General features: G+C 40.0%; 1 protein-coding gene across 11 annotated transcripts in view; it reads right to left on the bottom strand.

The window, feature by feature from the left end:
• TACC2 (transforming acidic coiled-coil containing protein 2) overlaps nucleotides 1-13,733 on the bottom strand; it is a 151,296-nt gene that overhangs the window by 52,926 nt on the left and 84,637 nt on the right. The window contains exon 1 of one of the 11 annotated variants that reach the window (XM_009277935.2): nucleotides 13,313-13,702. The exons of the other annotated variants lie outside the window; for them this stretch is intronic. Coding sequence (XP_009276210.1) covers nucleotides 13,313-13,380 — 68 coding nt within the window. The 5' untranslated portion in view covers nucleotides 13,381-13,702. Of the gene's footprint in view, nucleotides 1-13,312; nucleotides 13,703-13,733 lie in introns of those variants that run through there. 11 annotated transcript variants of the gene reach the window in all.

The following is a 13,733-nucleotide window of genomic DNA, read 5'->3' as shown; positions in this document are numbered from 1 at the left end:
GGGAAGTGGTTGAGTCCCCATCCCTGGAGGTATTTAAAAGACGTGTAGATGAGGCGCTTAGGGACATGGTTTAGTGGGCCTGGTGGTGTTGGGTTGACGGTTGGACTCGATGATCTTAGAGGTCTTTTCCAACCTCAATGATTCTATGATTCTATTGGTGTGCAATATGGACAGTCTGGAGAGGAATGGGTGTGTGATATTTTGAAGTTTTGAAGCCAGGAGCTGGAGTTGCATTACCGAGAAGTGCTGCCTGTGCTGGGAGTGGGGAGAGGGGGATAGAGCCAAAGGAGCTGCTCTCCACCAGCCAGGGTTGTGGAATCACAAGTAACAACGTCAAGACCAGCCTCAGGGGAATCTGCTCCATCAGAACTAAGGTGAAGAGCCTCTGTCCACCTGTATTTAAATTTGTATATTTTTCTTCCAAACTTTGCACGTAGGAAAAAGTACGTTAAATGTGCCTTATTAGTGGAACATGTCCCAGATTAATCGAGGTCTCTCATACCTGTCAGCGATATCACTGATGCCCAGCTAGCACTCCATAAACTCATCCTTCTTGCTGGTACTCAGAAAACTCTATCCGCTAACTGTTTTGTCTCTATGTACCTTTGTTTTACTGACATCAGACCAGAGGCAACAATTTCTTTCTCATGGTGTATTTGGAAATATGACATATCGGGAGGAAAAAAGTCAGGTAATCTTACAACATGCACACAACAACAACAAAACCAAACTGTGCTCCATTACCACCCAAGAGTGCTTGGAGGGTAATGAAACAAAAGCAAGGACTCCAAAGCTTTACTGGAGAGCTGTTGTTTACAGATTGCCCTCTAATTGTAGTGTGCGGGACGTTTGGAAACATACAGAGAAATTGAGGACTGTCTCAGACGATGAGCAATTCCTACCTGATCAATTTTAACTGGCAATAACTTCTAAAGTCTTTTCCTGAGATATAGCTGAACTCCCTGAGGGGGAGGAGACAGAAATGGATATTTTGTCTTTTTTTCCATCTCATCTTTAGATCTACATGTTCTTTACAACTGGCTAGAGCTGCAGTTCAAGGGGAAAATGGCTGCCCAAGTACATCCATCACCTCTAGGCCACATAAAACCACACTAGAGTTATCTGCAGATCTGTTTCCCTGGGCCTTAAGGATCAAATACAAATAAGAACACGCAAGGCACATGCATCTGTTACCAGAGGGACATCACGCAATGCTCGGTTCCGTATTGAGATTTCTGTGCACCAGAGGTACTAGCAGGGCTCTGAGACAAAGAGGGAGTCCACAGCTGTGCGATGGAAGGACCCAAATGAGCGAACACTGCAGTGCTGATACATAAGCACTACCTGTGGCAACACCTAAAGGCGACGCACAGATTCCATCAGACCTGGCCCTCCAAAGCATCTGTAGCTGTTATATCATAAAGTTAAGGTATAAATTTCACATGAGTATTTACTGGACAATTTATCATACACCATGAGAGGAATCTAAATCAGAAAAAAAAAAAAAGCAACTTCTTACAATGTTCAATTTAGTACTGAAGATGCATTCTGGTTTTCATTCCTGTAAATCCCACTGGGAGATGAACTGGCAATAAAAAGGAGGAATAAGTTCTGTAGTCTTACCTCCATCGATCATTTTCAGAGATGATCCTCATAAAACCTGCATGAATAATTCAGGTTTGGTTTACTAATGAGATCAGAACCAAGGATGCAGGACTGGCTGTATACTTCTGAGGTCAATCTGTTTTGCACGTTACTTAAGCAGGCACATATACTGCACTGGCAAGAGCCACACAGGCTGACAGATTTAAAAAGACACAGAGTAACTTTAAACTTTAGATTTCCTAAAGCCAGAGAGGCAAGGCACTCAGAGATGCACATTAATTTCAGTCAAAGCTCTTTCACTGTAAACAGCCTGATAAAACCTTTTCAGATTTCCTGGTGCCATTTTCAACGGTTAAACTGATTTTTCCATATAGTTCTTAAAAAAACCAAAACCAAATAAACAACAACAAAAAAAAGAACACTGAGGCAGGATGTTTCAGCAATACATCTCTCCGGACGAAGATCAATCCCAGTCTCAACTCTGCCACTGAACTGCTGCGCATACATGGTCTTGGTCAGTTCACTTCTGCATCCACATCAAGTCTGCCTTATCCACTCAGGCTGGGATGTCTTAACACCATGAACAGCTTCTTGCTATGGATGTATGCAGAGCCCAGAGGGGGAAAAAAGACTGCTCGGTACACATCACATTCGAGGGTTTTTTCCTTCTGTTTATATAAAATTCAATAACTGACAATCTCTTATAATTCATGTTGTGGTACCGCTCATGTTGCAGTTACACAACTCTGCAATACAGAGATACAATCTTTCCTCTTTTTTTTTTCCTTTTCTTCAGACTCTTACAAATACAGATCTGGATCATAATTCAAAATCACAAAGAGAGCCCAAATGGTAATTCCTTTCCTGGAGATCAAGTTACCAATTTAAGCCAGCATCCATTAGCTGACCTGAGGGCCTACTCACAAGGACCACGAATATTCTATAGCTACAACAAAAGGTCATTTTTTTTCATCCCAGCATTAGGTTAGGATAATATCAAATACGTCAACTTTTAGGTTAGGATAAGATCAAATATGCGTCAACTTTGTATGCTAGCATTTTTGTACAGTATTTGCCTACTCAGTGACTTCCAGCTAACATGACATTCTTTTAACATGATGATTGTTAGCTATGTCATTGTTCACCCACGTTTTGAATACAAAACATCCCTACAAATTTTAAATTTTAATATTAAATTTGTATAGCAACATATAAAAAACATGGATACAACGGTAGATTCATCTCGTTATTTTAGGTATTAAATATTAATATTTAGTGTCTGAATTAGTCTACTTATCAAACCTAGTATCCAAGGATCTGCTAAACGCATGGTATTAAAAAACAACACAAATACAAACAGTGATAGGCATAAACCTCACAAACAGTATTTCCCTTCTCTCTAATAAAATACACCACTGAAATGATAGAACTTCTCAAAAGAATTCAACAGTACAGATAGCTCTGAAAATGTTTTGCCCAGAGAAGAGCAAAACCAGTAACCTTAAACTAGCCTACCAAAGCTCAAGGGTGGGTGACTTTTCAGGGACCACTGAAAGCCATCTGCCTTGCTGCCTCTTGCCCCATGGGGAGTGTTCTCGGTGCTGGATCTGATGCTTACGTTGAGTCAGGAGCCAGGGGAGGTACAAACACGTCACTTACATGTCACCAGACTCCATTTACAAGCCAGTTCCTTTAGGGACACGTTTCTGACCATTAACTATTAATGGACTTCTCTCACACTGTTATAAGGGTATTCAGGGACAAGGTCATCTATCCTATGATTAAATAAATTCACAACAAACTTATACTGTGAGGAGACAAACCGCAAAATGGGTCAAAAGGAGAGGATGCTGAGAGGGAAACAGTCAGATCACCAACGTTGTCTTCAGCTCACCTTGGGCTCCTACTGGCATGATACCGTTGTCCTATCTGGAACATTACTACTGATTTGCACACACAAGATGAGAATCAAGCCTTGCAATAAAATAAAATAATGTTTGTTACCCCCAAGGTAGCCACAGGAAAACCAGAGTGTATTGGTCTCTGAGGGTCTGTTCCAGTGAAATGCAAAATGCCCTAGACTACACCAGAAGCCAGTGGGAATTCACAGCTTTCTAGTGCTGAGTCTATACTAAGCAAGTACATCACCTTGTGGGGGAATACTTTTGTCTGCTATCTGATACATATGGCATATATACAGAATATGTATCATATGCATATCAGAAAAGGCAATTACGCCTTGTGCTACTCACCTACATTGCAACATTGGTGCCATATTTTATAGGTTTCTGACTTGCAAAGCCTGATCATCAAAACAAAACCATAATTTCATCACAGGATTATTTAAGCTTAAACAATGCTGGAGAATAATTTTAGTCTTACTTTATAACACTCATCATTGCTGGCCTATAGATCTTCTCTCTTTTTTTTTACTTTAAAACTGGATATGGCTCGATGAAAAATAGGTACAACTCCAGCTTCTTTAATCACAGCAACTTAAAATAATTTTATAGAAGAAATCCCTGAACTGGGATGAAGTTGATTTCCTAGGTATCTTCATTCTTTATCCTGCTGTCTTTCTGATGCATTAAAACCCTAATAAAAACAATATTGTAGGACAGCAAAACAGGTAGCAATTTTTTTAAAAAGGTTTTTGTGAAAGAACATATCCAATCAAAGTTGGGAGGTTTAAACAGGTTTAAATGTTTTGCATTCATAGGTTTCTGCGGCAAAAGTAATATTCCACAAAATCATCCGCAGTGTCTTCCTCAGCAGAGGTATTCTGCCCAACATAAGAGCAGGGTAAATGTCACGTGTTCATTTTATGGCCTGAGCTACGACGCAGCGAAGAAGCATCCTTTGCAGTTCTCACTAAAGAATAAAGCTTTTGTCAAATAAATCCCATTCCACTGAAACGACAAAGACCTACTTTAGTGCAATGCAATTACACAAGAACTCATATTGACACTGATGTGTGCAGAAAGCAGGGCAGGCACTCCTCTCCAGAGAAGGACTTTAATATTATTTCAGCATAAATATTCCTACGAGACCCACAGAAAACATGGCTCCCCAGAAAAATAATCACTATTACATCGAAGGTGATACTTGCCGGCCCACAAGTGATGTGTCATGACAGGCACAACGTTTTAATTTAGGGACACAAGGGAGGAAGATCATTCTGCATCGTGTGCAGAAGCAGCCAGTCGTTCCCCTGCTTTGTGCAGCTTTCTGCTTCTCCTCCATGCTGCAAGCCCAACGGTGTAATGTCCTCTGCTGCCCCAGCACATCTCAGACAGTTCAGCTGAAGTGTTAATGATTTACACCAGTGTAAATTTGGTGTGAATGGGTAAATATGGCTCAGTTACATACTGCTGCTGATGTAACGCTACTGAGCGACTTCACTGCTCTTCCAATAACATTTGACGTCCAGCGTCAAGTCCTTGGACAACTCAGTGTCTGAGCTGAGATACAAGAATCTGGATTTTCTTTTTTTACGTAGGTGAGATAACAGAAATAAAATGCTATGGCTTCCTTTTTCAGATCATTATGACTTTAGCAATGGAAAATAATACCTTGCATGTTATCCAAACCAAACAGATCAGTTTGGAAATCTGTCTTCTAGAATAGATTGCAAAAAGAAACTTATGAATCCCTTAAACATTAATCACTTACTATAAAGAGGCCAATTTTTCCTTACAGGATGGTTATATTTAGAGAACAAGATTAGAACTGCAGTGGAGGAGAATTAAAAGGGCATAATAATCTTAAAAATAATGTTGATTTTTGTTTTTTAGCCTACTGTATTATAAGAAATCTTCCTACCATAACTGATATGGGAAGAAGGAATTATTTTTCCTGCTTTTTCTGCTTGTTTATTCAGCGATTTTGAAAGCATTTTGTGCAGAAGCCAAATTCACACTCCCCCAACAAAAGCCATTTCCTGCTTTCACACAGCAACCAGAAAGAAATGTCTCAAGCTGTGGGAAGCCACATCTGAAGGAAAAAAGACTGAGGGATATAACATGGCATACTTACAGCAGCACTTCAAACTACTTAAACCATTTTTCTAACTGATTAGCAAGAAGTTCCCCATATTGCTTTAAATCAAGTTAAATTTTTCCTTTTTATTGCTTTTCCTGAGATCTAACAGGGTATGTTTTTCAACACTACTGATATAAATGAATAATGAAATGAACTCCCATCCTTTCTGGCCAGCCTGCTTTCCCTTTTACTGGCTTCAGTCTGAAAAATGAAAACTTCTACGTTACAGAAACAGGACTCGGCATTGAAGAGTTTTTTTAACCCCTACGCTCTTTTCAGGTAGATGCTTTATTCTCAGAGGAACAACAGGAAAATACCATTTAATTAAAGGCATTCATCTTCAGACATCACAACAGCAAATATACTAATGTGTCCCTAAATCACCAGAGGCTGCTAAATATTCAAACACATAAATCTCTTGAGAGATGAGAAGAAACAGTAAAGATGCAGTATACCCCAATATCCAAGGTAGGAAATACCACAAATATAGTTATAACCAGTTAATATATAATAATCCCAGTCAGTGCTGCACTTTGTTCACCCTAGTAGGCTAGGGATTGGTATTTGAATCAGTAGTTGATGTTTAAGTATTTAATACTCATGGCAAATATCTTTCCCCTGCCTTTAGTACCAAGCTCTAAAGTTTTAATCCAGGAAACAACATCCTGTTAACTATCTCCTCAGAAAGCATCCATGTGCCTGTGCTCACTGCTATACAGCATCATGCAATGGCTTCAAGGGAAAACAATCAATAATTCACTGGGAGCCAGAGCCATAGGTTTGAAATTGCTTTGTTTATTGGAACTACCTTTTAAATGCAACGCTTTCCAGAGTCACATCTCTGCTCAGCCACACTGCTCAAAAGCAGGACCCAGGGACAAAACAGCAACTGTGAAGTGCAAAGATGAATATATGACACCTGAAATCCCTGGGGGACCAGCTTATCTTGTGGCATGGAGATTCCTGAAAATAGTGAGATGTGGAAATAAGACTGTGTTCCTGTAATGCTTGTGGTCCTTCCTTTCAGAAAGGAGATAAGGACTACATGGAGGGTGGAAAAGAAGGGAGGCAGGGAGTCCCTGTGCTAAAAGGGAAAGAGGGGAGACGAGAGTCCCCCTGCCCTCAAGCTGCTCCATATTCTGCCTATTTTACCCCTGCACAGCCCCTGCAAAACTGCGCAGAGCTTCACACAGATCCCACTAACTTCCTCTACTTCAACACGTGAAGCAGCTGCATGGATAGAAACATGGCCAGGAAGCAATAGGAGCAAAGGACAAAACAAAATCTCAACCTCTTAACAACAACAAAAAAATCTCTCATTGGGCTATAATAATTTCATCTCCTGACTCGGGGTTGGGTGTGATCCTTCTGCTGCCGCTCCAGCCCAGTGTAGCTCTGGGAGGTTTCTCATTGACTTCAGCAGAGCTGCAGCTTTACCTCTCCCACGGGCACACTCTGTGCGGCTCCAGATCTCAGCACAATGAAACCGTCCCTTTCGGTAGGTGCTGCGTGAACGCCCAGCTCAGAGAAGTGCTGACTCAGCACAACAGCATGCTGGAAAAAGCAATCCCTGATTTGCAGTGGCACCTCACCAGCTGGCACCCAGCTGTACAGCCCACAGCTCTGCTAGGTGAGGAACAACAGCACTAAACCTTCCCTTCCCAGGATCCCGCTTTGGAAGGGGACAGTCCTGCATTTGGGAAGTTAAACAAAGGGATTCAAATTCCTTGCTCATCCTCCCCCTCCTTTAGCAACCAAACCCTTTTCCCAGCACAACACTGGACTCATTCCTAATGAGAGCAATGAACCGTTATTAACAAGACCAATAAATGCAGGTTTCTATGCCAAAGGAAATCAAAACTCAAAAGCAGGAGCTTATTTGATTCTAACTACTACTAGGTTTCAGATACAATCTGGTCTATATTTAGCCCTAGAAACAAGCTTCTTTTGTTTAGAAAAACCCTATCTTGTAAGTTTGAACATAATTCTAAGGATCTCATTTAATCGAAATCAAAGAAACTTGAAATGGAAAGCCCCAGATTTTCCCAAAGTTTACTTTTCATCCCAACAGAACCAACGGCCCCAGCTCTTCCTCCTGAAAGCAAGAGGCTTCCCAAGCACCCATTCCTCTCGCTAATCAGACCTCGTAGTGGAGGGAGAGGAGCCGTAGCAAACAGTCCTGTGAGGATGCAACAAAACAACTAACACAGCTCTACAATTACCCTGAGGTCTGTCTCAGAGATACCTAAACTTGCTTAAACCAAAATTTTCCCAGTTAACATGCTATGTTTTTAGACAATTTTATGCTGCAAACTTCACATTGGTTTCTAGAGCTAAGGAGGGATCTTACTATCTTGTCTAGTATCACCATCTATGAAGGCTCTCAGGCTAAAACATGCCTTAAAAGAAACCTTTGAAACCTCAGACTGTAGTGGAAAAAGGAAACTAATTCATTTTTTTCCCATTAAGCTGGTGCTCTGGTGCTAATGGGAGTACAAAACATGATATGCATAGTCTGCTACTAAATTCAGATAGTTGCTTCAGAGCATTTAAGGATCTGATGAGAAATGACACCTTTTTTTCTTAGAAGTTTTTCCACAGTAAAAGGTATTATTTTTTTGTTTGTTCCTTACAAACACTCCCAGTTCCTCAGAGAAAATGCAAACTGCACTGAAATTCTAGCTATAATTAAAACTCTGCCTTTTGCCACTGAAAAGCCTGCTTACCTGGACTAAATAAGAAGTTTGTTACATAGCTAAATTCTTACAACACATCAGAGATGGATAAGGAAATGGTATCTAAGACATTAGCAAATGCAAAAACTCTCTATAGGTGTAAGGTCTTAAAACAAAGGAAATGTGTTTATAATAGACAGAACCACTTTTCTATGTACTATAATCATGTTAGAGAAACATTAAAAGCACCCAGTCTATTACCCCTTGAAACACACAGGACTGAGGAGCATCTTTGATTTAAATTTAACAAGCAGTTACTTTGACTGCTGGGTCAAGCAAAGCAAAAAGCAAAAGCAGACAGGAAAACAGTTCTGACTGTAAGTGACAGCCACAATGCATGTGCAGGAATGCCTTTTCATTCATGTTTTTACTACCTCACATCAGTTTGCATTTTCCAATTTGCCCATATGTCATAATACATAATAGATGACAGCAGCTCCATTATGCACGGCATAGGGCACACCATTCACTACAGAGAGCTTTATAATATACACGTATTTGCCAGATGTGTGGCATGCCTTGCTAATAGAAGGGTGAGTGATTCTGGGGTCTTTTTATTTTGTTTTCAAGTCTAAACGTGACCTGCCTACTTCTAGTGACAGATGTAGCAGTTGATGTAATAACCTCTCATATCAAAGGAAGCGCTGTCATTGACTTCAGAGATGAGATGCTTTGGACTCAAATAAGGGAAGCTGGAATAAAAGACAGAGGAGCTTGACAGAAGAATTTGCTTGTTACTTCTGGTCCATTTTCTCTTAAGTAAAACACCCCCACGCCTTCCAGCAATTCACCCTATTTAGTAGACAAATCTAGTAGATAGAGTATGGTCTACTTATTGATGGGGATGCTTACTGGTGACTGTCAATAAGAGAAAGAAGAAAACAAATTTATGTAGAACGCTGACAATAGGCAGAACTATCTGTCAAGGGATTAACTCAGACTAAATACCAATTCAGTAACAGAAGGCTCCCCTCCTCCCAAGACCCAAATTCTTTTCAATACTTTCAATATCTAGATATCCCACTCTTCCATGTATATATTCATTAAGATGATTTTCCTATGTATGAGCAGCTAGAACTGTGCAAATATTTTACCAGCCTAATTTCTTTCAAACTTTTAAGAACGATACAGTGGATTCTTCTAAGTTTGGGAGATAGAAAAATAAAAAATGTGGTAGCAAGCAAGGGCTGCGTTTTTGTACGTATGCACAGATAACTTTTATATATATACATGCATATATATACATACACACAGAACAGCTGCTCACATCTCTTATGCACAAGGCTGAGACAATCCAGTTTAAAATTTTCTGAGTCTTTCCAGCAACCAACAAACAAATGAAAAGACCACGCAACAGAAGAAATACTGAAAAACAACCCACAAGGGCACCAACATCTTGGCCTGCTACCAATGATCAGTAACATTCAATTTCTTTCTTGGAGCCTGATCCAGCTCCCACTGAAGTCAGTGGGCATTTCACTATCAACTTCAGTAGAAGCTGGCTCAGTCTTCAGTCATTTTCCTCTTGGATTGGCAAGGGATGAAAATGTTAGAGACGCAGTATGTAGAGCTCCTGATGGGAGGAAATAACACATCATCAGCCCTTTGGCTGATCAAGAAATGGGCACTGAATGTAAATCCTGCCCAGTTGCTGCAAGGACAGCAACCATAATGCTCCACAAAAGGAAGGTGTGGCTCGTGCTCAGGAGAAAGGAACCCTTTCCATCGGAGGAAAAAAAAATGATTCAGAGATGACAACTGGCTAAGAGCTACCAACATTTAAAAAGCTAGCAACATTTCCAGTTTTCTAATACTTAAAAAGTATTACCAAGAGATAGAAATATATTACTATTAAAAAGAAAACCACTGATATATAGGTGATAGCACTTGGCAAGCTGAATTCTGTTCACATCCTCAGCAGGACAAAACTGGCATCTCAGCGTAGCCCAAACAGCGCACGCAGGGATACTGTCACAAGTGCACTAGATGTAAGCGTGTATGCACCTGAACAAATTCATGCACGCTAAATATCATCGTACTGTCATTTGCCTTTATTTCAACCGAGTCCATTCCTATTATTATCTGATTGAAACGTGCCCTTGATTTAGCTAAATCTGTGACCACCAGGGTGCCTGCTGCAATTTGCAAAGCACATGACAGTGCTTATAATGTCAATAGCAAGGTCTGAACCACGCCACTTTTATCTGCAGTTAACTTTTATTGTCACGGGCTTCCCTTGGGCTTTCCCTTTTTTATCATTCAAAATTGACTTTTTTTTTTCTTTAAATAAAAGGACAATTGCTACTGCCAGTGACTGAGTCACTAACAATCCACAATGAACAACAGAATACCCCAGGCTGTTAGTGTCAATACTGGTTTTATTACAAATACTTTTTTCCTGGCTGAAACAAATTTACATTGAAATTGGGAATTTGGCATACACATGCAAAAAAAGCACATTTAATCATGGATACACTCTAAAATCTTAACCTAGACCCCTTTTCAGCATCGATTCTACCACCAATTTCTTTCTACACTTTCCCTAGAGATTAGCAAAGTCCATCATAGGACACTTTGGAGAAACTCCTAAACCAGCAGCTATTTAAGGAATTTGTTTGTCTCTGTATTTTTTTGATGCTAACATAAATCTATTCCAGTAATGATTTCTGATTTACACCCCTCTAATCTAATGAACTCAGGGCAGCCAAATCCAACTTGGCTTTCTCTTTGTTAAGAAGATGTCTCCATTAAGCAGTCAGCCTCTGCTGATGGCTAAAATGATGACTTCAGGGATGCTGTAACTGCATGGGCAGTTACCCAACTTGCCTGGGACATGGCCAGATGTTTTTGCCTCTGAACTATCACTGCCATTAAGGAATTTGCTTGTGTCTGTGAAGTAAGTTAAATGTAACCTCATTAAAAAAGCGTTGGTAAAAGTTATAGTTATTAGGGTACAAAGTCAAAACCTCAGACCAGAACTGATTACCATGACATCCTATAAGGATGTTCTTGTTTTGGGAAAACAGGCTCATACTTTCTCAAGGATAAAGAAACATCTCCATACTTATTTTAAAGAGTATGTAGTTGGAGTAAAGAAAATGGCATACTTTCTTAGTGATTTATTTAATACAAGATGAGTAATATCTTTCACAAACTCTTCCCTAGGACATCAACAGTTATTGAATGACGCCTGTGCTAAAAGTGTATCTGTTGATTATGTTGGGCCTTAAAAGATCATATTGAAACCCCACAGCAATGACTAACTGCAAAAGATGAGGATATTTATATATAAGAGAAGTCATTGAAAGAGATGACAATATAATTTACTCATGTGCTCCCAAAATATATACATACATATATATAGACACCTTGATCAGTATGTTCTTCAACAGAATGAATTCTTAAAAGGCTGTGAAAATTGTAGATAAAAAACACTGAACCCTGCTTTAGCTACATCTCTTTTATTGCCCAGTCCTTGGATCACTGTTAAAAATCAGCACCAGTTTGTGCAGATAAAAATGTAATTTACAGTACTTTAAGGATAATGAGGCATCAGTTTATTCCACCATACCATTAAAATAGATGCTGTATATAGGAATGCTAGTACTATGTATGATGGAACGATATAGAAAAAAATCTTAACTGGTGAAGCTATACATCAAAGGAACAAAGGATACAGGAATGCTGTTAGGCCTGTATCTTACAAATATAACAAGACAGTATCAAGCAAAGCTATCTGCCGATATACCGGAATATGACAATAGGGAGCATACACCTACTTGTAAGGCCTATTATAGAGGCAAAACTATCAGTTACTGCTTTATCATTCCCCATTGACTCTGAAGGACTTATCTCAAACATACAAATGATGTCTCAACTATAATCAGATCTACCTTAATAAGCAGACATAACATTAAAAAAAAAAAATTTAGAGACCTACATGAGGCTGGTTTATAGACTAGCTCTAGTGGATGCATACCTAAAACTTACCAAAATACATGATCAGAAATTAACTCGGTGTTCAGACATGTTAGATAAATGTGATTTATGCAACTGAAACGACAATAGGAGACAAGGCAATTCTTCTAAAATCCATTCAGAGGTAAGGTCCATGCTCTAGCATGCCAGCTTAGTAGTTTGGGGTGGAGGGTTAGGGAGCAAAGACTGTTGGCTAAGTAAACCAATAAATCCTCAACCAATAAATGACAAAATCCTATTTGCAAATGGGAAATGACTTTGCTATTTCTGCATGCACATACATATTTGTGCACTTTTATATATGATTAAGCCATCTGAAAAAGTGATAACTTGTTCTGAATAGCCACTAATTGTTTGCTTTTTCTTCCCTCCCCCCAATGAATCTTTCGGAGTTGGCCTTCAGTGAGAAGAGATCTAAGGACCCCTTGCTTATGATTCATCAGAGGATATAATACCATGACAGGGGTGGATGCTGACAAGGGTGATGTGACCTGAAAAACAGTATCTGTATAGAGAAAAGCAAAAAGAAACTCTGAAAAACCAGTGAAATGCAGCTCCATGCTGTGCATTTTAAATAGAAAACACAGAGGTGGTAGGTTTGGGAGGGGGGAAGGGGTGTTTTTTTGTTCACTGGAAATGGTCATTGTGTTTGATTGATTATGCATCCAAAACATAAAAAGACAAAACATATGGTACACAGCTATTGCTCAACACAAATGCATCGAGGTGGTCAGTCCAAGCGAGGTGCCTGCCTACTAGGAAAGCATTATCAAATATAACTTGCAATATTCAGCAAACCTTAACTATGTCTCCGGCTGAATGCAATTAGCATTAAACAAAGGCCTCAGACACAAAAGTCAGCTCCTTAACGCACCACACAGGTTAAGTGCAGAAAGGCTGCAGGCCCAACAGTACAGAGGAAAAAGAGGAGAGACAGGGGAATCCACACTTACATGGCCTCTGACGGTTCCCGGTTCAGGCTACCTGTCTGTGCCTGCTGCAGAGACTGCGACCCTCCCATCCTCAGCGTGCCCTTGGGTTGAAGCTAGATGCGAGCAAGGCCAGCTTCCTCTGTAATTCCACCAGCAAGGAGCCCTGAGAGCTCTGACTGTGTAGAGGCTGCAATACTGCAGTGCAGATGGAAACAGCTGCTTGCATCAGTGGCACAAGCAGAAACACTTCAGCAGCAGCTTCTCTTCTCTGAACTGTTGCCAGTTTTTTTTTTTGTCCAGATGAACACTATTTATAAAATAAAATAAAATCCCAGCCACTGTGGCAGGCTAATCATCTGCTAAACATCAGTGGTCCAAGCAGCTACGGTGCAAGCGCCTCTAACACAGGACTATTGGCTATTGAAACTGGCTTCAAAAAAAA

Source organism: Aptenodytes forsteri, unplaced genomic scaffold (assembly GCF_000699145.1).
Source record: "Aptenodytes forsteri isolate BGI_AS27 unplaced genomic scaffold, ASM69914v1 Scaffold15, whole genome shotgun sequence".
In the NCBI taxonomy this organism is placed as follows: Eukaryota; Metazoa; Chordata; class Aves; order Sphenisciformes; family Spheniscidae; genus Aptenodytes; species Aptenodytes forsteri.
This window is presented reverse-complemented; position numbering and strand designations above follow the sequence as displayed.